This window comes from Pecten maximus, chromosome 18 (assembly GCF_902652985.1).
Source record: "Pecten maximus chromosome 18, xPecMax1.1, whole genome shotgun sequence".
NCBI lineage: Eukaryota > Metazoa > Mollusca > Bivalvia > Pectinida > Pectinidae > Pecten > Pecten maximus.
In genome coordinates, this window is record NC_047032.1 from 14,615,086 (window position 1) to 14,640,658 (window position 25,573).

A 25,573-nucleotide genomic window follows, 5' to 3' on the forward strand; every position below is an offset into this window, starting at 1 on the left:
TAATAAATTAAAAGATATAAAAAAAAGTTTGGTTAAATGTTAGTACATATACTTAACTTAGCAGATAAAAAAGAAGAGGAATTTTTCCTTTGAAAACTCTTTTATATCCCAGTTTTAATCAAAATAAAAATGAAGACAGGATGAATTAACAAAATAAAATAAAAGTTAACATACATAATAAATAAAACATGTTTATGTACACTGGTACTGAGGTGTTACACCCTCATTAAAATCTGGTACTGGTACAACTGTTTTTATATAAGTATTATGTATTTGTACCTAACTATTAAATACTCAGATTATCATATCAATTTTGAACCAAATTTCATGCAAAAATTTGGATAACTGGTATTCCATAAATTATAATTTTTGCTTAGGTAATAATTGATTGTGAATCAGGACACCCAGAATTAATCAATAAAACTACTCCTCACAAATTAGTAGATAATTTACAACATCCAGACTCACAAACAAACCTACCCCCATTGACTTAAATTAAATTATAAATTAGATTCATATATATTTCCATTGTATTGTAACAGGAGAGGAGAAAATGTAGCAGCCAGACCAGGGTTCAAACCCGGGACCTCCAAACACTAGCCGGACGCTCTATCAATTGAGCTACCTGGTCACCGATGATCGACCCAGTTCAGTCCCGCTACAGTATTTTGCTTACAAATTTTTTATCAAAGAAAAATATTCTAATTAACTGTTTTAAGGCAAAATTGAAACAAGTTTGTATGGGTCAATTTTCCAACGTTTCTTAAACCAAATCAGGCCAAATATGAAATTGATAAATCCCTGTATGGGCCCACATAAAAAAAGCAGGCCCAAGATTCATTAAGGAAAACAATTCAGTAAAGGAACTTCCCATCAACTTCAAACGAAGGAATATTGTAAATATCAATCATTATATAAGATATAAATATTTATTGAGGCAAAATCATATTATCTGAAAGTTATCAAGAGTAAAATTTAATAAATTTAATGATGAACAGGAGGATTAAGATATGATCTAGTTTATTAATTGCTTATAATTATCATTAAAATTTAAATTAATGTTTAAATCAAATTAATATTTGTCTATGCATGCTATATATATATATTAGAATAGATAAATACAAACAATACCAAATATTAATATGTACTTATTTTCTACAGTTAGATACAAAATGCACCATCTTCACTGTGACATGTGGTCCACCTACCTTATCTCCCTTGGTTGTGGTAATGTAGAGGGCAGCACTGCTGGTGCAATATCTCTGAATGTATCAGCTGAAATTTGAAATTAACCGAAAGATGAAATTTTGTAAAATCAAAAATATTTTCATTCTAATAACAGTCCTCTCTTTTTATAAAGAGAATATGAAAAACAAATAATTCTTCTAAAAAAAAACAACATTTTTTTAATATTAATGTGAATAATTACTTAGATTAAGAATTTCATGTAATTACTATTTTTTTAATTACTCCATACAGCAACTATCTAGCTAGTTTAATTTGCTACATGGTTATGGTACAGAAAATTAAAACATTTCACAACTGGGAATAACATCATGGTGCTTGGCAGGTGTCCTTCCCTACCCTGTGTGAGAATATATATAATCCCATCCCTTAAGCAACCACAGGATCACCCTGTGAATTATGTGAGAATACATATTGTACATTGTCCACAAATGTAGTGGTGATACATTTCGCTTTGTCGTACACTATATTGTGTTTACATAAAATATTGATATTAAATATTCTTTTCTAATGCCAGATTTTTAGTCTATAGGGAAACAAAACTAAATCTTGAATTCTTAGTTCTTACCAAATTTGCACAACACTAAAGTTAATTAGAATACATTAAAATCTACAAAAGCATCATCAATTTTCATCTCTAATTCAGGGCTTTTTCTCAAGGCTTTTGGAGGCCAATGATGGGTCACATTTAGGATAGTTATCATATTTAAGCCAAATACATAAAATTTGCAGTTTACTTCAGACCTGAAAAAATCTATTCCAATTCACTTAATTTTTACCCAAAATGAGACAAAAACCCCCATCTCAAACCAGTGAGAAAAAGCCCTGCATTTATCTTTAAAACCATCTGCAAAAAATATTTGAGATATAATATTTTAATTAATTAATAAGGCAATACAGTATTTATATAGTCGCACAAAAAGAATTCCACGCAAATGTTAGAAAATTGTATATGATGCACGCTTTCTGTATAACAGCATACTGAAGTTACAAAATCGATAAACAAAATTAAGGAAAGTTCACTTCAAACAAATGTATATATGAAAACTAACACGGTCTCATTAATATATAAAAATAAGGTTAAAAACTGAATACATGTATACAATAAATTATATTGAATTAAATTAATAATCAGAACACAGATTCTAAATTTGAATGACTTGTACATGATAAGGTTACCGTAAATATTCGGGTATAGTGCGCACTCGCGTATAGTGCGCAGGTACGTTTTTGAGGTTCATTTTCAAAAATTTTTTTTTTTTTTTTTTTTTTCAATTTTCAACTGAGCGGTAGATGAATTTTAAAGCATAAGATGATAGGAATTTGTAACTTATGAAAGCTAATTTACAATGTACCACATTTAATTGGAATCACCGGTCAGATTTATGTATATATCGCAAAAACCATGACCATATTTCAAAGCTAGACATTTTACAGAGGTTTATCAATATAGAGACAATTTAATTATACAAATGTACACTTCTGTAAATCACTTTATTATTGCTTCCTGAGTTAACAAACCCAGCTTGCAGATTTCATTCCGAATATGGTATTTTAAATTGCATTGAAAAAAATTACAATTTTAATTCAAACAGTAACTATGTTTGGAAATACCAATAATATTTATAACGGATTAAAAAAGATCATTTTGTAATTGGTGATCAACATAAATATTTATTTCTTGCAGAAATAAAGTGATTTAATTACTATAACTTGAAAGTAAAACAACACAAAAAAGGGCTCTTTTTTTCTCTCCAAAAATTATGAGCTCATTTAGTATCTTAGATTAAAAAATTTGTGCGATTTCCTGGGCGTCGCTGTCACCGCCATACTGTTTTGCATTGCTGAGCTGTTCAATTTTTTTCGGATCTTATTTTGACTATAAGCATACAGTCACGAGGAATATCAAAGTGCTAGACAGATTTTGCCAGCAGCAATGTGATTGGCTAATCAAAAGGTCACCTGAACATGACCCTGAACGGAGCACCTTCAAATGTTCAGGAATACTGTAGTACGTAGGAAGCGTAGCCATGTAACAGATGATTCTAATAAGATTGAACTAGTATTCAGTGTTTAAGAATTATTAACAGACTTCAGAAATATCTTTGAATTTAAAAGAGAATTACATTGAAATGACAAAGTTAGTAATTTTCTTTCTGCAGTAAAATCCACCAAAGTATGAACACTCAAAAGCATTAAATATAACATGGACGGAAACAAAAATCAGCAAAATCCAGGTCACTTCACGCTTAAATAAGACACTCTGAAAAACTAGACCTAGAAACGTGGACTCCCGCCGTAGAAAAGATGACTCTCTGGGCCGCAACCTGGCTAGAGTTTCTGCTATTGTTGGCATACCCTCGCACAAAGCTATACGAAAATTACGCTTCAAAGCTGGAGGGGTCAAAGGTCGTGACTGTTGTAATGAGACAATTCTCCGCGGGTAATTCGTAAAGCTGGGTTCTGCCATCTCGTCACTGTCAGTTGTGGCACACTAATGCAACCATGGAGGAAAAAGGGAAAAAATATATCATAAAATTTTAAAAGCAAACTTAGTGTACTGAATCGTAAGGTAATTCTGCGTGTAGGCAAGACTTTATATATATATATAAAATTTTAGGGAGCCTAATCGCCACTCTTATATAAATTTTCAAATTGCCTGCAAGTGCAAATGCAAATAATTGGATTCCAAGATGAAAAATAAAAATAAAAAAAAACAAAGAATTACCTTTCTGCAGAAAAATCTTGTGTCATCAGTACACATTTATACATCATATCAAAACTTACCTGCATGTGTGTAACTTGTACGAATATTTAATCCTACGAGTGTCTGGGCAATGTTGGGTGTGCCTTCGCTCAGCGCCACCTGTAGGCGACGTTGTAATTCGTCATTCGTTAGTGACCGATTGAGTTGTTGATGAACAGGCATTAATGATTTTGGGCAAGAACACAGTCCATCTTCCAACTCACACTAAATCCACACAATCATCACATGATTGTCACATGATTATCACATGATTTGAGTGACGATGCAGGAGAAACGAAGGCAAGCAGGAAAAAAGAATTAAAAGCCGTACATAAGTAAATATGTCAAGCAGTAAAACTAGCAATAATACTGTTTTATAAGTAATTAACTTTCACTAGCTGTGAGTAATTCATTAATAAAATTAGTTCAGGTAAATTTAATCAAAACTTAATTAATAGATGAAACGTTCAGTTGCAAGTGTTATTTGACTTCTTTTCAGATTTTAAATAATACAAGCAAACTCTAAACCCACAATGAAGTCCGTCTCAGGCCAATATTATATAATACAGCAAAAATTATCCTGCAATATAAGCCCAGATACAAAATACATATTACTCTGACACAAAATAGGTGAGCTTATTGCAAGACATTTGATATAGGACACAGCATTTGTTAATATCTTAATTGAACTGTCATCAACACAGGTGGACTTATTAACAGACATGGGCTTATTGAAGGGTAAGTATACAAAATCAGTCTGAGGCAACTCAAAGTACAAATTATATTGTTTGTTCTTTGCTTTATTGTTTGACAACAGTTATGGTTTTTTAGCTAATCTTTTCTCAAAACACAGATTATTTCCAAAAATCATGTAATACAAAACTTGAACTGCTGAATGAATCCTCCCACAAACAAATGAAGATTCATATTTTATCTTCAGTGTTTATAACATTTAAGCATTTAAGAACTGATGGATATTCACCTATGGAATGGTGAAGACTAAAATTCCATCAAAGGGGGACAACCTAGCTCTAAAACATGCATATCTGTCAAGGGAGATACTCTAGCACTAAGACATTCATATCTACCAAGGGGGAAAACCTAGCTAGCTTTAAGTCATGGATATCTACCAAGGGAAATAACCTAGCTGTATGTCAAAAAATATATACCAAGGGAGGTAACCTAGCTGTATGTCATGGATATCTACCAAGGGGGATAACCTAGCTGTATGTCATGGATATCTACCAAGGGGGATAACCTAGCTGTATGTCAAAAAATATATACCAAGGGGGATAACCTAGTTCTAAGTCATGAATATATACCAAGGGGGATAACCTAGCTCTAAGTCATGGATATCTACCAAGGGGGATAACCTAGCTGTATGTCAAAAAATATATACCAAGGGGGATAACCTAGCTCTAAGCCAGTGATATCTACCAAGGGGGATAACCTAGCTGTTTGTCAAAAAATATATACCAAGGGAGGTAACCTAGCTCTAAGCCATGGATATCTTTATGTCTAGAAACAAAGTTGTATTTTATACAATAAAATATCTGACCAAATGAATAAAAATTCAAAATTTAACAAATATTGTTATCATCACTTCAGGACTTAATTCAGGATGAATACATTTTCCTGATCTGTAAAAAAGTTTCTCGTAGAATAAAATTGATTTTAAGATATTTTGATTAATGAAATTAATTCAAAACTATGTAGTATAGTTAGAATTTTTTATCCTCAAACAAAATTGTGAAAACAGTAGACCCTTGTTCATTCCGTCCTCTCTAATCCACCTATACAATCCCTGTGATAATAACTAATGTTTAACATCAATAGAGTTATTATTTATTTAATTTCCAGTAATTTTGATCCAGAGAAGTTGATTAATAATTTTGAGGGATGGGTAAAAGAAATGCATAACAAGGATCTACTGTATATTACACTGTATCATATATATGACCTACTGTTTAACACCTAGCTATATACATTTTGTTATGAACACACATGAAATAGCATCTAGTGGAGCATTGTAGGTATATATCCATTGTTTTAAATTCATTGTAGGTAATCCATTGTTTCAAATTCATTGTAGGTATGCATTGTTTCAAATTCTTTGTAGGTATCAATTGTTTCAAATTCATTGTAGGTATCAATTGTTTCAAATTCATTGTAGGTATCAATTGTTTCAAATTCATTGTAGGTATCAATTGTTTCAAATTTATTGTAGGTAATCCATTGTTTCAAATTCATTGTAGGTATGCTTTGTTTCAAAATTTAATTGTGATGTTATATACTTCATGACATCACATGCATTTTGATGTCGAGGGAAAAAAAAGAGGGATGAAATGAAAATATAATTTCAAGCTTTCACACCAGCCCATTGTTTTTACCTTATTTCTGTGATAAACAGAATCTTAATGTGGAATACTATCATTTCTAACAAAATCTGTTTTTGTTTTGAATCATTTTTTTTTTAAATCGTTTTAATCATATTTTTTCTTATATATTTAGCAACAATGTCCCCAGTTTGAACAATGCATTATAAATTATGGAATATCAGTCAATATGGCAACAGGAATTAATTTCAAATGTTCAAAAGAATATTTTTCTCCAGAAAATATCTACTTCGATCTTCTAAATATCCCGTCTTGCTGTCTTATTTCAATTACAAACATATTTAATACTTGCAGAAATTTTGGAATGGCTTGGAACAATTTTGTTTATTTCATTATCTTCTGTAGCAATAAACAATAATTGATACAAGCTAATCTATCGTAATGCAGTATTTCTAGCCAATTCCACGCCAAAAACATGACTAGCAATTTCACGACATGAAAACCCCACGTTAAGAGGTTACGAGCCCCCACCTGTAGCTTCAACCAAGTGTCCATATACCATGCCCTCTCACTTGTAGGTATGGTAGAATCGGTGGAAATCTTTAGTGTGAAAAACAAGAAAAGCCACCTGTTGCTATGACAACAACGTACTTTCAGAATACACAGGTAATTATATTTTAAAATGAAAAGTCTATTCAATTCTTATATTAATTGCTTTTTAAAAAATCTTTGATAGCAACCAGATACAGTAAATATATAAGTATGTTATTTTCAAGATTTAAATATTTCAAATATGTTTTAAAAACTTTGTTGAAGTAAATTAATCAGGCAATAATTATTGATACAATTCTACTGACATTTAAAAAATATATATTTTTGAACATGAATTATATTTATATATTTTTTAGCTATTGAAATTATTTGAACAAATAACAATATGTGATATTATGTTTATATTACAATTTGTTTTTTGTTTTTTTTGTTTTTTTTTACCAATAAAGATTTGAACCAAATTATGTTTATGCAGATTTATATGTGTTATCTAAATACTGACAAAACTGATGAATAGATAATTAAACATCATGAGTAAATATCAATTTATGTTAAACGCCTGTATTACAAATCCATTAAATATGTAATATACGATCTTATTACAAACCCATTAAATATGTTACACAATATGTACACAATTTCAATAACAATTCCAGAACCTCACATATATGGTAATGTTAATGCTTTTTAATTTACCTGCTCAATTTTAAGGATCTGCAATATGCATAAATCAAAAATCGCTGAACATTTACAGTTAATTAATTAAACATGAAAATTATTAATGAAATTTTCACTGATAAAGAATAACAGATATCAATTTGGTATTTTTTTTTTATATAATTTTCAGGAAAATCAAAGATGAAAAGATTTTATCAATTAAGTTATGCTTATGATGTACATATAAAGTTGTCTGAAAATAATGTGAAAGTGAATTTATTGATTATTTAAATCATTTAATCATTATAATAATATACTTGCAGTTTCAAAAAAATGGAATTTAAAAACATGCTTGGTCATACTAAAACAAATAATTATTAGATATCTTTTCTTGTTAAAACATTTTTTCATTTTTATTTGATATATTTTATTATTAGAATATTTTTTTTCATTTTTATTAGATATATTTTCTTGTTAGAATTTTTTTTTCATTTTTATTAGACATATTTTCTAGTTAGAATATTTTTTTCATTTATACAAACTTCATCACACTTTATATAATTTTAATTCACAAATTTTGTTTTCCAAAAATCCCCACACAAAGCCATAACTTTTGCAAAACCAAAATTAGTATGTCATTTTTTTTCAATCGTTGTTCAAAATATTCTGAGATAATCCCACCACACTTTACAACCTTCTTTTGTTTTAAATACAAAAAATAAGACTATTTTATACAAATTCCACAATATATATATCAACCAGCACTGGAAATCTCAATAGAAAACGTATACCTATATATCTTAATTGCAACACTGAATAATTACAATAACAAAACCTCCCACACCTTTAAACCAGGAAGTGACCTTTGACCCCTTCACCATACACACGTTAAACCTACGTTATGGTCCATAAGGTTATTCACGTTAACCGTGGTTGGTCGATTTCTATCCAAATACTCCCACATCGGGTCACATGACTAAATTAAATACCAATCAAAGTTAAGCTAATAAACAATGACTAGTCAAATTTACGTACATGCATGTCTTAATTTGTATTTTGTGTGCATTTTATATTCATTAAAATACAATGTGTTCAGACATCTAGTCTCCTTAGATTCCAAATCTTATACAGATATGTATTTGTTTAAATATTGGATGTATAACTCGATGGAATATTCTTGATTTCAAATAATGTTAGTACATGAATTAGACAAGAGATCCCAGAGGGATCATGGGCACAGCTAGGGACCAAGGGGAACCTACAAATGGAATTCTAGATTAGGAATCTTCCAGGGGGTTGATTGATTTCACAAAGATTTTTTTTTTTTTTTTAAATATCACTTTCCTATATATTGTAAATTTACATTTATTTAGTGTTATTATCATTTTGAGTACTTTTCGTGATGGGAACATAACAAAAGATGTTTTGGTGCGATAATTTGATTTAATAACATAAATTAAAATCGGAGTTCATGTCACTAAGTAAGATTACAAGCCCTGTAGAATCTGTACTAAAAATAGTTCTAATTTAAAAGCCTCCATGCATCCTGTAGCTTTATCTAATTCTATGCTTTTGAAAAAGACACATGCAAAGATTGTTAAAGTATTGATTCCATTAATCACATACATTCAAAAGTTGAATTAAACAAATCTGCACTGCATGCCCCCATCCCCACACCCAGAAAAAAAAAAGTTATTTGAGTAGATTCCCAAACTTAAAAGTCAAGGATATAGCATATAGACCTATTGCATGGAGAAGAGAACTCATTTTTTATTTATGTTTGATATGACGAACAAGACCATGAGATGATCTGAACCAAAACATGGGACATAACTCTTAAAGGAATTTCTTTCTTTTGTCAGAATAACAATTTTTAAAATTCATATAAACCTTTTGAAGACATACAAATCAACTTTCTATATATAAATATATTGCCTTGATGATCAGTAGAATCAATACTGCAACTCTGCAGACCTTCATGTGAAATCATTCTAGTTTTTAAGTTCTATTCTGTAGTTTAAAATATTCTTAAGATAAAGCAATAATGAATTTTCAATTCAAGGGTAAACTTCACTTTAATCTCTTGCAAGAGAAAATTAATATATACCAGTAATCAGATGTTAATAATGATGAATAAAAAAGTTACACCAAAAATTTATTATAATGAGATATTTCATTTCTATTTTCCTTTATAAAATTATTGCAAAGATTTAATGTACATAAAGAAAAACAACGATGTATTCAAAAGTAGTAAGATGTTCAATAACTGACATTTATGCATCCTTAGACTGTATTTTTTTCTTACTAAAATGTTTTATGCATTTAATATCTAAATACTTACAAAGAATGCCATCTCTCTTCGTTTTTCTTCTTCTGTTCTTTTCTTCATTTCTGCCATCCTCTGAAAAAATTCCACGGCAGATTTAATTTTTTGTCTATTCATATAAATATTTTTTTTGCAAATTTTTTTCTTTCTTTTTTCAGAGAATTTTTTGGAAAACTGTTTTGAAAATTTTAGAAATAAATAAACTATCAAAGAAATAAAATAAAAAAAAACAACAACAAAGTATTATTGAAAAATAAATTATAATTTTAATGTTTTATTTCAATTTTTCTCGGAAAATGAATCTGTAAATAATTTTCAATATTTCATCAGTTCAAGTACCAACCTTTGCAGCTCTTTCTAAACTCCGTTCTTCAGAGAAACATGGGATTCCACCATTTCTTCGTCCTTCGTACTTGCTGACAAAATGTGGAGCATCTTTCTTCTGTGCTCGCATATATTTCTCTAGATTAGCACTTGACTGTAAAAAAAAAAAAAAAAAAAAAATTAAATGCAAAATTTTAACAAATATTTGTCATTAAACAGTCATTAAACAAAATGAATATTAATGAAATAAGATATAAATTAAAACCTTATTTTCAAATCATTTAAGCAGCTTTAAAATAATGAAATCATGAATTTCATTCTTAATTTTCAATAAATATAATAAATTTCATTAATTAAGGACATATGTCACCTCACTTCATTTCTAAAAGAATTTAACAAAGCTTAATCACCTCTAAACAACACTTTGATAAATTCATGTTTTCATTTGGAATCTTAATAATTTCATTTCTTGACATGATGTATTTTATGAAGAAGAACTGTTGATTTTTCATTATACTAAAGCTACATTTGATTGTTGCTTCTTAAAAATTGAGATTAAAACATTTAAGATTTTAATTAGTGAATGACTATACCAATGAATTTAATTTAGAAATTGCTCTCTCACAAAAATAAGTTGTTCTTAAGTATTTAACTGGTGACCTGATTAAGAACATTTTGATTAAATTGAGTTTTTTATAGATCATTCCATTTTAAATACCAAGAGGGGGAGAGGGGAAGTAACTCTAACACATTATAGGTGAAATGCCAGTATGTTAAGTATCATAATCTGTATTGTTAAAATTCTTTTGATATTTTGCATTATGCAACAAATTAAAAAAAAAAATTAGATTATGATTTAAAAAACTAAAATCTGAATTTGAAAAATGAGCACTGAATATATAAAGGAAAGCTAGAACAAAACAATTATAAATTAAAAGACGTTACACTACAATGCCAAAAATTAACTTATTCAAAATGCATGCTATAAATAATCAATTACAAAACTTAATAAAGATAGCACCAATTATATTGAAGCATACCGAAACAGAAATAACAAAAAAACATTTTCTGAGATACCTTGATACAATGTATTGAAATAAATACATATATAGATGGAAATACCAATCATAATGCATTCACATATATAGGCTACCTTAGGTCTTATACAAGAACAAAATGGCATAGAGCACATCCGATTCAGCATCTGAAATGTTTTTGGTAAAATCAAAGTCTACGATAAATGGAAATTTTTGTTTTTAAATTCACAAAAAAAAAAAAAATAATAATAATCTGATATGGAGCCTTTTATTTACACAATTATAATTTGTCTATCAACTAGCAATAATTTTTTAAGAACTTTATTGTGGAGTTTTGGGGAGAAAAAGTGTGAAACTTGAAAAGTTGGTATTTTTGTTTGACACCCTCATAACGAGGCAAGGTCTTAATACATTAACTGCAAGAAATCTTCTTTATCACTAAGGTGTTTTTGTTTTTGTTTTTGTTTAAGTGTTCAAGTGCAAAGAATTTACATGTATGACATCTATTTTTTTCAAGATATATCTTTGATCTTAATTTGATGAATTTCAAATGAAAATTACATCATATGAATTTACCAGGATCTGAAAAAATGAGAAGAGTGCAATGTTCAAACATAGTGCAACCTAACACCATATTGTGTAACACAACACACCCTACATGGTGCAAGCTTCATTAAAATTAATTCTGGTGTTGAGAGTGAAATAAAAATCTTATTGAAGGATAACAACATCAATTTTTACCAAATTCATTACAAAATAATTCAAATATTGTCTTATAAATCATTATTCCTTTGAAATGAAAATAAATATCCATTGGAAAATGAACACAATTTATTATAAAATTTGTATTTGCAAACAAAATTATTTTCAATTGAAAACAGCCCTAAAATTGTCCTACTTGAATAATATCTGATCAAATGAGTTGGCTTTAATGACTTTTTTTTTTTTTTTTTAATTTTTTAATTTTTACAAAAAAAATTTTTTTGAGTGAGTCTGATTTTGATAAAAACAATGGAAAAGAACTTCTATATGGTTACCAATACTGATGTGTGTGTAGAAGTGAGAAATGTGCTGACAAACAGCTTCAAGGTAGGAAGTTTGACAGACATGTGTGTCGTGGGGTTTACGTGTGTTTAGGGACACAGCAACTTCCAACGACTAAACATGTAAATTACATATTAACAAACCTTCGGCCTATGTATACAGATGGATGGCTGAAGACAAGAATGAGTTCGAATGTAACATATGTCACTTATAAATGAAAATATGACCTATTTTGATATCCAAATATGGAATTAAAACATAAATTAATTATGTAAATAAAATGGTTATTTTATTTAATACAATCAGTCCTGAAAATTTAAAATTTAAAACAGAAAACCAAGAGGTTAATTAATTTAGTGTAAAAGAATAAAATTAAACTAAAAGCTTATATCATGACCGATATATTTTGGAAGAAAAAAAAAAGAAAAAAAAAAAGATTTTTTTTTTTTTAAATTAACATGTATGCTAAATTAAAATTTTCTATGATTGATAAGAAAAAAAGTGTTTATGCAAAAAAAAACCTCATACTTCGTTTTTATTTCATTTTATTTTCTGATTTAGGGAAATATAACATTTTTTTTTTAAACATTTCTGAGCATCATCATACTCCTCATACGACTTTATGCACAGAGTCAACACTTACATAATTATGTAATCACTGTTTTACATAAAAAAATAGATTAATATGAATATATATGGTGCATTGATATACAGTTTGTGTGAGTTTTATTACATATATAATAATATAGTGAATATATACAAAGAGTCCATGTATGTAATTAAAATGGGGAGGAACTCAGGTTTCTCATTAGTCTGGAAACAGAAAATCTCAACAAAAAAAAAACAAAAAAGTGAAAAAATAGACACCTTATGGACAAAGACTAGTTTAATGAAGTAATTAAATGTCTTTCTAAACGAATTTCTTTTTGAAATCTTGAAGAAAGTCATGTAAGCAAGTGACTTGGTTTCTCCATTCAATCACCCTCCATCTTCCACAATCACCTCTTTTGCAAGTCTAAAAATTAATCACTTTCTTCTGTTATATTAGAATACAGTAAAATCAATAAAATAAATGTAAGTATTGTATGTGTTTATTAATATCTGATTAATCATATAACAAAACATTCAAAATAAGAAATATTGCTGATAATTAAAAAAAAACAATACCATTTTACCAAGAAAAAACAATCTACCAAAATATCCGTATAAATAATTCTAAAATATAAATAATTCTAAAATATAATTAATTCTAAAATATCTCATCCATATCTGCAAAAGTATCCGATTATTTAATCAAAATGAAATCTAAAGATATCAACTGCAAAATTTTGTCAGTAAAGATAGAAAGATTGATATACATGTTCCTATTAATATAGATATAAAAGCTACTCCTCAAGAAGAGATCAAATATCTACAAATGTTTCAATCACTCAAGTCTTCTACTGCTTACCATACACTTTGAGCATTTGAAAGGTTCAAACTGAAATTAAAATAATCTCAAAAAACTTATATATTGAAACCCAAAATTAAATCTTTTAGCAAGCTAGTGCTTGGTAGTCAATTGCTTAAAATGTTATAAAAAAACAATATTTTGGTAATTTTTTCTCCTTTTCCAAGTCAACATCAACATCAGAATTTTCATGTTATATCAAATTTTGATTATGTTGCTTCAATTACATGAATTAACCATGGATATGAATTTGATAAAATTGTGAATATTAAGGATGTTTTTGTTAACTTTTGTTAAATGTTATTTAAAATCCATTCTAAATATCATAAAATTCATGATAAATACTGTCAAAAAATTCATGTGAATATTACTTGAAATTCACAAGAAATTTCATCTAAAATTTATCATAGATACCGGTATTTAAAACTCATGATAAAGTTTTTCAAAATTTGAATTTAAATTCCCTGATAGATACTATTCAAAATAATTCAAATATAATTTAAAACCTGGGGGCCACAAAAGTAACCAAAATAAGGAATTATGACAATATCATATTTTGTCAAGCTGGAGGTGACCTATTTTTGTCTCAATTTGTAAATTGACAACAGGAATTGAACAGAACATTAGCTTTTCAATCTGAGCTTATAGGCAAAACTGAACTTTAATTCAGTTCAAGAACAGGACATTTATGCCCCAAAATAACACACACACAAATTTGTAAACAGGTGTTTTATATCGAACTTAAACACATCCTCATGAAATCATTTAGAAAAAATTCTCTCTTTTAAACTTCATACTCTAATTTTACTGAACTTTCAGAAATTGGTCAGTATCATAATATCATAATCGTAACATCTACAAAAACAAAATAAAAGAATCCAAATTTCTAAAATAACTTGCCACTACAAATTTCACTCTTTAATATTTCCACCCAGAACAATTAAATTCAAACTAGTATAAGCTACAAAAATCCTACTTTTACTACAAAGCACTTCTTCAAAAACAGAATTGATTTTAAACAAAATATGGGCATTCTAAAAACACTTTTTTTCAAGGCCACATCTTGCTTCATAACGAACCAGTTTTGTAACGAATCAGGAAAAAAATTGATCTTGCAAAACCATACAGTCTATATCAACGGTGATATTAGATGTAACTGTAATTTAGATAATTGATTTGACGATTTGAAATTATTTTAACAATCTTTGAATCTTTTCTCTATTAGATAGTGGGGAACAGACCTTTTTTCCATGGAATAATCATCACTGTTACCATGGAAACTGTGCTGACCTTGACTTTTAAAAATCTGCATTTTCATCTGGGAGCAAAATAATTTTTCTCATGATAAGTCTATGTCATGGATCGGTAAAAAAAAGCTTGATTTTTTTCCCGTTTCCATTCCTTTGACCAGAGTCTGCTTTTGTTTTAGAATGTAAGTTATCATGAGGCAAACATCTGTCATATTTGACATCAGCAGATTCGACAAATTATACAAATGTTTTCTGCTGTTGGGAATCCCATGAGTAATTCTATGTTCTTACTTTGTTTGGATACTGCATATATTACAAAAACTAAAGAAAAAAAATCATTTTCATAAATTTTGGCAATTTTGGGGAAAGAAGCACCAATGCATATGCCTGATGATTCAGAACCCTGATTTTGGATAGCTGTATCATTAACAGTTTGTAATTTTGAATTTGATTCAGTTTCATTCAAGTCCTCAATAACCTCAATAACCTCAAACACTTTTCTGGTGTAACCAGGAAGACCAACTTGAGAGTACCATGGCAACACATTTGGCCCTATGTCATAAGTTGTTTGAGACTGGTCCACTTTCATCAGTCTAAGAGAAGAAGTGGTTGGGTAGGATTTTACCGTCTGTTTTGAATCTAATCCATGTCCCATGTGTGTAGGCTTGTTAACAGTAAGATTAATATAAGATATTTTCATGAATATAATGTGAATATTACATTTATTTCATGAATCAATGCAGCATATTTTCTGGTTACACATTTGAAAATATTTAACTGGTTACTTGTATGGTACTATAAACAAACTTTAACAATGTGATGGACAAAATAAACAAGACAACATGCATGGACCACAGTCAACAGGAAATGATGGTGATTTTAACGGGTTAGATGTTGATTTCTGTGAGTGAACACAACACTGGGTCTTTAAAAATCACCAACAAAACTACATACCCGGTATATAATTTTATATATACTAATAGATTATCTCCCTTTAAAAGGATTATCTCCCCTTGCAAATATTTCATCTGATAAGTAAAATTTAGTAAATATTACACTCCCTTGTAATGATGACCTCCCTTTTTAAAAATCTATTTTCATTCATAAAGATAAAATCTCTTTACAAATGCATATCTTCCTTGTTGAAGATTATGTCCCTTTGATTGATCTCCCTTTGGACTATCCAATAATTTGACCATCCAAATTGCAATCAAATTTTATTTTGAGGTAAAATTGAGTGTTGCATTACACTAGCAAATATCTTAATGATTTAAGAATCTAGGACAACCCAAGTCCACAGAACAAATTTACTTCATTCATGACTAGAAATGAGTAACCAGTATGAAGCTATATTACTGTTCTGAATTTGCTAGGGACTTGATATCTGCTTTGTATGATGCTATTGTGTCAATGGTAATCAACAGGAAAAATCTATATCCATACAATTTCCCTTTCTGATAATTACTTCCTTTTTTTCTTAAAATAATTTCTGTAATATATTCCAACAGGATTTAAAAAAATAGTCCTAAATTTAATTTTTTGCAGTATCTAAGGTACTAACACCTGACAAAAACTTACCTGCTTTTTTTGATTGACAGAGTGACCCAGGTTGTCGTGAAGTGCATCAGAACATGTAATAGTGGGCAAGGCCTGTAGGTTAAAAAGCCAATGGGGTCAAAGGTCAAAATAATGAATATGCGAATAACAACATGCAAATTAATATGAAAACAAGAGAAGTGAGTGGTGCTAATAATCAAAACATGCTTCGACACGACTGAAATTATTCTAGTTCTTGATGCAGAGTGAATTTCGTACAGAAACACTACTCTGATTCAGGTGAAATGTATTCAGGATACCATTTCAGGTAGAATTGTAAAAGGGAGAAAAACTAAAAGTCTAGCAAACATTCAAGAAATTTTCTCAATGCTTTTCAATTAACCCAAATTATGTTCTGGATATTTTACAAACACAATTTCCAAACAACTGGAGAGAGACAAGCAGAAAATAATGACATGCAAAGAAAAACAAAAATCCGTAACTCAAAAATAATAAAACATGTTCAAAATAGGAATAAAATATAGATTTGTAAGAAGGAAAGTTTCTTAAGATGATTAATTTCTCAATATCAGTTTAAAGTAATTTTTAACAAAGATTTAGTGTAATTATATCTGGACATTAGTACAATTATTTTTTGGATGCCATCTAAGTTTAAAATCCTTTAATTTTTATTATCAATCAAATCGGTAAAATTGGATAATTGTAAATTCCAGTATTTATCAAAAAAAAAAAAAAATTTACAAATCCCAAAAGTGATCAGTTGTTTCTTGAAAATACAATAGTGTATGTTAAAAATTTGTTATATCGCCACAATATTTTCCAGTATATATCTATATAGTCACCTTGTAAAAAACTAAAACTATATATACACACAAGGATTCAACACAGGGAGGTAAAACACCCGCTGCCAACAAATTCAAGCCAATCAAATAAAAGATAAAATAATGAAGGCAGCTTCAATCAGCCAATAGAACTTAAGCTGACTTCAGCAGTGAAAATACAATTTTATGTTTTTGTAAGAAAAAACGAGAAGAAAATGTTTAACATTTCTTGTCAGGAAATTATCTTATCTATTTATTCAACTAATGTTTAATTTTATACTATAATTGCACTTATTGATTTTACTTTTTGAGCAATGAAAATATCTGAACCTTTAAAAAAATGTATTAAACTTTCTTTTTACTGGTAATTAAGCAATAACTACTATGAACTGATATGATACAAATCTTTAAATCTTTTTTTTTTAATTTTAATTTATTTTTGTATAGGTAATGGATGTGCTATTTTACTTGACATATATGAATTTCTTCGTATATCTTAGATAAAAAAAATGTGCATTCAATAAAAACATTTATTAGATCAATCTCTACATTTTCAAATAAAAAAATCTGTTTGATCTGGTCTAAAAAATTAATGTTAAAATGTTTAAAATGGTGTTAAAACCATGACATTTTTTAATAAAAGTTTAAATGTTAACAAAATAATGATTTTTTGATGAAATTATATGACAATATTACTATTTTGCAAAATTTAATAAAATTTAATAAGACAGTTATTTGTGTGCTGCCAATTTAATATTACTTGAAATTGAGCAAAAACTACTAATCATAACATTGTTAAACTAAGCTGCCTCAGTGCTAATCATGCAAGCAAAATGTTGTCAAACTAAAGATGAAATATGTTGTATATGTATGAAAAGTAACATCTTGGTGGTGTCCCTTGTCAGTGAACTCGACCACTGAGAATTTCTCTTGAGCTTGGTACATCACCAGACACTTAAAAAGTGCTACATGCAGTCAAAGGCTTAACTCATCTCGAGCATGTGAAATTGACTGTGATGTAAGTTATTTGCCTCCTTAGACAGTCCCTTTAGCAGAAATCCTTGTACAGAAATATAATCTATTTGAATATGCATACACACACGTCTATCTTCAAGCAACAGCAGGTACCATCCATTGTTGGTTTTTTATCAAGTTATATTGAAAATAAAATATTGTGTGAAAAAATTGTCCAACAATAATGGCAGAGTTGTTGCCCCTTAATTGTCTTGATGCCAAAATCAGAGAAATGTCTTCCTTTAGTTGTGAATTCATCAAACACTGTCTCTATGATCTTATTTTCAAAATTCCTTTGAAATGCATATTAAATTTAGCATGAAATTTTCTTGTGTAAAATTTTCATTGTATTTTAATTTGAAGTGAATTATGATACATACACATAAGCAAAAACTGTTTAGCCAAAAACAGACAAAATTATTTTTATTGTTGTTCAATAATTGTTTACTTTAAAACTTTTACCAAAATTGTAAAACAGGTTATTGATAGTTGATATTTGCCTGAACTGCCCTTTATATATATATATATATATATATATTTTTTAATTTAATGTTCTATAGTCTACATCTTCCTCAGTATTGTATTAGTTAAAATTATTCTATTAATGGTATGGGTTATGTCCCCTTTTTCATGTTAATTTCCTGATTAATTCTTTTAATTGCTAGAGTCAGTTTGTTATGAAATAAGATACAAATTATCTCCCCTTGGTACCACCGTGAGTTGTTGGGTCACACAGGATTAAGACAGGAGTTTGCCCTTTGACCTTTTAAGTTTTCCACAAAGATCTCACAGACACATCACCATATATAGTCACATGAGCAGCACAACCAATAAAATCCTGATTAACAATTTAGAGGATGAACAGATTTCTAAATCCTGATTTGAGATTTAGAGAAAGTGTCAAATGTGTGATATTATAAAATAATTTCTAAAACGATAACTACAAATACAATTAAAAAATCTACTTTTTAAATACAGAGATACATCCGAAATCAAACCATTTCAAAACAATAAATTCAGATTCATGTCATCAACCATAACACACATATTTCTTTTTGTTCTTTGTTTTTTTATGTTTCATCTTTCAATGGAGCAATTCTGCAAGCTCTGTCAAGTGTATTGAATGTTTTTATTTATAAGTATTTTTTTAAATGGTCATTCCAGTCATTAAAAGGGGAACTTGAGAGAAAAAAATATATTCATATTAATCATGAGATCTACTTCATTCACAGATTAGTTGAGTGATTTTAAAACAGGTGTTTTAAAACAAGTGTTTGTGTGAACAATGGAAATGTGATGCAATTATATCTGGGATATTTGAACAAGGTAACAATGCTCATCATGCCTTAGATGATGGTCTCCACAGTGATATGTTAGTTTACAATTTTGATTTTTACCTGTTCAGTAGCTAAGAGCTTATAAGCTCTTATTATAGGCCGCTCTCTGCCAACCTGTTTTGTGACAACATAACATTAGTTATCTCCCTTTGATAAACAAATATTAGTTATCTCCCTTTAATATGGTATATAACTTGTATCCATTTAATATTCTGACATTATTATAATCATCATTTCCCTTATATATATCAATATAAGAATGTTAGTTAATTTCCTTTTAATGTTTAAATATATAAAATCACTCTTTTATATTTCTCTGATATGATAACGCTAGCTGCCTCTCTTTGATATTTTCATTTCATAATTGCCAGTTATCTCCCTTACATAACTGAACAATTATTTTTTAAGCTTATCTTGGTGTTTTTCCTTTTAAAATGTTGCCTCCATTGGAAATTACAATGCTATTACCTCCCTTAGTTTTATTAACGTCAGACAGTTGTCTCCCCTCTACAATTCCATTGTTTGATAGTAATTAATATTAAAACATTTTCTACACTGGATTATTCTTAATTTATCCCATATTACCTTATAGATCATTAGGTAGTTATTTTCCTTGACAAAAATAATGTTTTGGAGAACGTGATCAAGCCTCAGGCACCCTACTGTATCCAATTGCATTACATATCAATTAAAGTGCTGCAAGAAGCATTATATAAGAGCTCAATTTATTCTCCAGTAGATGAAAAAACTTCAAATGGATTGAAACAAATAATGGAAAATTACAAAGTTTTTAATACTCAATTCTCATTTGCAAAAATGCATCTTGAGAGAAAAGAAGATATATGTTCTTTGAATAATTTCATTGAATAAGACAGAAAACAGAACAATTTCTGTGATTTTGAAAATGTTGACAATGAGAGGGATTGATAAAAAATATATTGGATGTAAATGTATAGGCCCCCAGTCACTATAAGAACTGTGATGAAATTTGTTGTTAGTAAAAATAAAGATAAATTCAGTTCAAATTGATATGATATGTCTAGATACAAGCAATGTAAGTTTCTAAATATATATTTGTGCATGGATAAATATATTTATAAATATATATATATAATCTGATATAATAAAAGTGCAAGTCAAGGGAGACTACCCTAGATTTTTTTTTTATAAATGTGGTATCTATGATACCAACTTACCGCATGTAGATTTCTATGACATTGGATGCATGTTGTATGCTATTGGAAAGAATTAGCTAGTATACTAAAATTGTTTATTAATGGAGATTCTCATAATGTATACCTTATAATTTTTTTACAATATTTTCAAATCCAAAAATATATTCAAATCAAATCCAGTAACAATTTCTGCATTAAGGATAAAAAAAACTGATGGAAAAAAACCTGACAGAAGTTGAAATATATGTCAACATCCAGGTTCAGTACAAAAATCAATTGCACTGAAAAATAATTGTTGTTTGTATGATGTAATGGTTTGCAGACACAGAGGTTAATCCAAACCTTATAAGCAATTTGCAAGCAGAAAAGAACAGGATTTTCCAGATTATTGTAAACTTAATACACTAAAAACACTCATATATGAAAAGCATCTATTGGAGAGGACATTAACTTTCGATGGCAAAATCTTCTCTTTCATAAAGTTAAAAAAAAAATAACTTTTCTAAAGAAATCATCATTATACATAAAGATCAGTAATAAGTGATCTTTTAGCATGTTTTAAAATTTATAGTGCTTTCCTACTATTTTAGACAGAAAATATTTACATACATAGGTAGGAAAAACCTGTTACATAATTATGTATATAAATTCATATATATATATATATATATATATCAAACAACAACAGCACCACAATGATATATATATCCTTTAAATATAAAACAGATCCAAAAATCAACGGAATATATCGCATGCTATAATATACAACAACACAAAAGCATTTATATATCATTCCAATTAGATGTTGACAATAACTTACCGATAGAGACTTCGATCGTTCTTCCTTCTTGTCAGAACTTCCTGATCCTCCACCTTTCCGGTCATTCTGTTCTTTATCCCGCTGTTTCCGAGATTTCCGTTTCTTTTTCTTGGATTTTGTGTCGATAGCTTTCATTTCTGCTTCAGATTCACTGTCACTGTCACTCGAACTGTAATATACTCAGAAACGTTAGATTTGTTTTTTTTTTTTGTTTTTTTTTTCAAAATTCAACAATCTCAGATAACTGTTCTTTTCATTTCAGGTAGTAAAGAATACTTCCAACTTAATAGCATCTAATTCAAAATTGATCACACAAAATTTGCATGTTTATGGAAGAGATCCTTGAAAAAGTACAAGGAGAATATGACCAGGTGCTCTTGAAAGTTAGGCGGCTTCTCGGTACTGTCTCACAAGTTGAAAAGTTACGATCATAACACTGCATTTATCATCAGAGAATTTGATCTTCGCCATGTTTAGATTTCCCTTAAAACAATCTTTCAGTAAACAAAAGGTAACAAATCTCTTTCATTTTAACTTTTTTTTATTATTACTATCAAGCACAAAATTCACAACATCATCACTTACTCTGAATCTGGTATTGCTTCACGAACATTTAACTGGGCAAGAATCTTGAGGCAGCCATCCATCGTCTTTAACGAAGCAGATTCGATCATGTGATCCACTTCTTTCCGACTGAGGTTTCCGGAACTATGATTTTTCGACAAGTCCTGATTTTTGCTACCACCGTTCACTTTCTGTTTTTTGTCTTTTTTCACTTCCTCATTTGGCACAGATTTTTCTTGCTCTAGATACGAAACTATGGCTTCACGTAAGGAGTCTGACCCCATTTCAAACTGGGGGTGGCACATTTCATGACTAGGTTCAACGCCAACTAATCCGGAATCTGAAAGATATCCTGACAGGATGAAGCAAGGAAAGAAGATTTTATAAGTAATACCACCACCAATTCATGAAGTCCGAAAAACAAGACAGAATCATGACCTTGACCTTTGTATGTAAATTGTTAAAGTAGCATTTAATTACAACATTTAATTTCAATCAAATTTGAAAATATTTGTTAACGTACTCTCTTTACATTTGACACCATTTTGATAACAAGGGCCCAATGGGCCCAAATCGCTCACCTGCAATGCAGTGATCTTTTCATATATGGATCCTGCAGTTATTTGAAAGCATGCTACAGGACCAATATAATGTCTCTCTGCACTTTGGCTTTTCACTAAAAGTCATTTAAAGATTTAAGCATACTTGATCGACGTGACCTTGAATGTGAGTCAAGGTCATTCATTTGAACAAACTTGGTAGCCCTTTACCGCAGCATGCTACAGTCCCAATATCAACTCCCTGGGACTCTTGGTTATTGAGAAGAAGTCGTTTAAAGATTTTAGCCTTTTGACCCCTGTGACCTTGAATGAAAGTCAAGGTCATTCATTTGAACAAACTTGGTAGCCCTTCACCCCAGCATGCTACAGGCCAAATATTAGGTCTCTGGGACTGTTGGTTATCGAGAAGAAGTCGTTTAAAGATTTTAGCCTTTTTGGCCCCTGTGACCTTGAATGAAGGTCAAGGCCATTCATTTGAACAAACTTGGTAGCCCTTTACCCCAGCATGCTACAGACCCAATATCAACTCCCTGAGACTCTTGGTTATTGAGAAGAAGTCGTTTAAAGATTTTAGCCTTTTTGACTCCTGTGACCTTTAATGAAAGTCAAGGTCATTCATTTGAACAAACTAGGTAGCCTTTCACCCCAGCATGCTACAGACCCAATATCAACTCCCTGGGACTCTTGGTTATTGAGAAGAAGTCGTTTAAAGATTTTAGCCTTTTTGATCCCTGTGACCTTGAATGAAAGTCAAGGTCATTCATTTGAACAAACTTGGTAGCCCTTCACCCGAGCATGCTACAGACCCAATACCAACTCCCTGGGACTCTTGGTTATTGAGAAGAAGTCGTTTAAAGATTTTAGCCTTTTTGACCCCTGTGACCTTGAATGAAGGTCAAGGTCATTCATTTGAACAAACTTGGTAGCCCTTCACCCCAGCATGCTACAGACCCAATATCAAGTCCCTGGGACTCTTGGTTATTGAGAAGAAGTCGTTTAAAGATTTTAGCCTTTTTGACTCCTGTGACCTTGAATGAAGGTCAAGGTCATTCATTTGAACAAACTTGGTAGCCCTTCACCCCAGCATGCTACAGACCCAATATCAAGTCCCTGGGACTCTTGGTTATTGAGAAGAAGTCGTTTAAAGATTTTAGCCTTTTTGACTCCTGTGACCTTGAATGAAGGTCAAGGTCATTCATTTGAACAAACTTGGTAGCCCTTCACCCCAGCATGCTACAGACCCAATATCAAGTCCCTGGGTCTTTTGGCTATTTAGAAGAAGTCGTCTAATTTTTTTTTAGCATATTTGACTCCTGTGACCTTGAATGAAAGTCAAGGTCATTCATTTGAACAAACTTGGTAGCCCTTTACCCCAGCATGCTACAGACCCAATATCAACTCCCTGGGACTCTTGGTTATTGAGAAGAAGTTGTTTAAAGATTTTAGCCTTTTTGACCCCTGTGACCTTGAATGAAGGTCAACGTTATTCATTTGAACAAACTTGGTAGCCTTCACCCCAGCATGCTACAGGCCCAATATTAGGTCTCTAGGCCTTTTGTTTATTGAGAAGAAGTTGCTTGAATGGAAAGTTGACGCCGGACGGACGGCTGGACGGCCGGCCGGACGGACGACGGACGGACGACGGACGCCGCGCCACGGCATAAGCTCACTTGCCCTTCGGGCAGGTGAGCTAAAAATGAAGTGTCAAACCAAGGAAATAGGGCTCAATACAACATCTGACAAAAGTTAGTCACAGTGACCTACATTTGATATAGAGTACACATAATGTTAAGCTTGTGACTGACCTTGTATAAGAATACACTAAAGGTTTGGGTTTTTTTTTTTTCAAACGGTTGAAGTTTTTTTGTTTAATGGTTCAATGTTTTCCAGTTTTACCATCAGTTTATAGCAACATGAATGTTATTTCAGTGTTGCAAAAAAGTATATTACTATAAAATTTTACTCTCAGTTATCATGATTTTAGACTTTTACAGTGATATTGAGCTTACACTACAAATTAAGTCTCGAACTAATATATTAAACAGACAGATACTGAGACTAACAGACAAACAGACAGACAAACAGACAAACAGACAGACAAACAGGCAGACAGAAGAAAAAGATAGACAGATATAATCTTTTAAACTTGTTAGTAAGAATTTTAGTTACCGAAATATTTTCTATAAATTTTATGCATGTGGTAATTCATATTTCTGCCACAGTATCACCTACCATTGTCTCCATTGGAGATGATTTTGTCGCCGGTGTTGAGTTGCACCCCCTTTAGTTGTGGCAGTCGTACAGGGCTGTTGACGAGTCCTTTCTGCTCGAGGACTTGGTGAGTAACAAACCGTGTCAGTTCTAACACCATGTCAGTTTGTTTTCTGTTAACAGGACACAAACGTTTATTTATACTCAGGACCAATGATTATTCCCGACTTATATTTCCATTTTACAGTAAAATGCCATAAACCAAAGCAATTCAATTTTTGACCCGCACACTGACCATACATTAAACCCATGGTCTACGACACAAAATCGCCTAGCGAGAAATATATCTAAAAGCTGCTTATCCATGGTACGACTTAAAATACACTGATGTCTCTGTTGATATGGATGTACTGTTTAAAATACAAACATGGTATCGCAAGATATACAAATCACTTGCATGAAGTTGCTAGAGCACTGAATGATTTTCTATGAACAATGTGGTTGACCTTGTCCTTGACCTTTGTACCATAAAATATAAACTTGTTCG

At 30.1% G+C, this 25,573-nt stretch overlaps 1 protein-coding gene across 32 annotated transcripts in view; it reads right to left on the reverse strand.

Moving 5' to 3' along the window:
• Positions 1–25,573, reverse strand: part of LOC117316684 (cytosolic carboxypeptidase 3-like) — a 186,846-nt gene that overhangs the window by 13,828 nt on the left and 147,445 nt on the right. For 13 of the 32 annotated variants that reach the window (XM_033871417.1, XM_033871420.1, XM_033871413.1 and 10 more), the window contains 12 exons: positions 25,048–25,199; positions 22,277–22,607; positions 21,692–21,860; positions 19,757–19,810; positions 16,546–16,617; positions 13,718–13,747; positions 12,411–12,437; positions 10,206–10,340; positions 9,878–9,937; positions 6,859–6,927; positions 4,033–4,216; positions 1,209–1,275 (listed from right to left, as the gene is read on the reverse strand). In XM_033871417.1, coding sequence (XP_033727308.1) covers positions 1,209–1,275; positions 4,033–4,216; positions 6,859–6,927; positions 9,878–9,937; positions 10,206–10,340; positions 12,411–12,437; positions 13,718–13,747; positions 16,546–16,617; positions 19,757–19,810; positions 21,692–21,860; positions 22,277–22,607; positions 25,048–25,199 — 1,350 coding nt within the window. Of the gene's footprint in view, positions 1–1,208; positions 1,276–4,032; positions 4,217–6,858; positions 6,928–9,877; positions 9,938–10,205; positions 10,341–12,410; positions 12,438–13,717; positions 13,748–16,545; positions 16,618–19,756; positions 19,811–20,892; positions 20,932–21,691; positions 21,861–22,276; positions 22,608–25,047; positions 25,200–25,573 lie in introns of all 32 variants that reach the window. The other 19 variants (XM_033871401.1, XM_033871422.1, XM_033871393.1 and 16 more) reach the window with 18 other exon arrangements.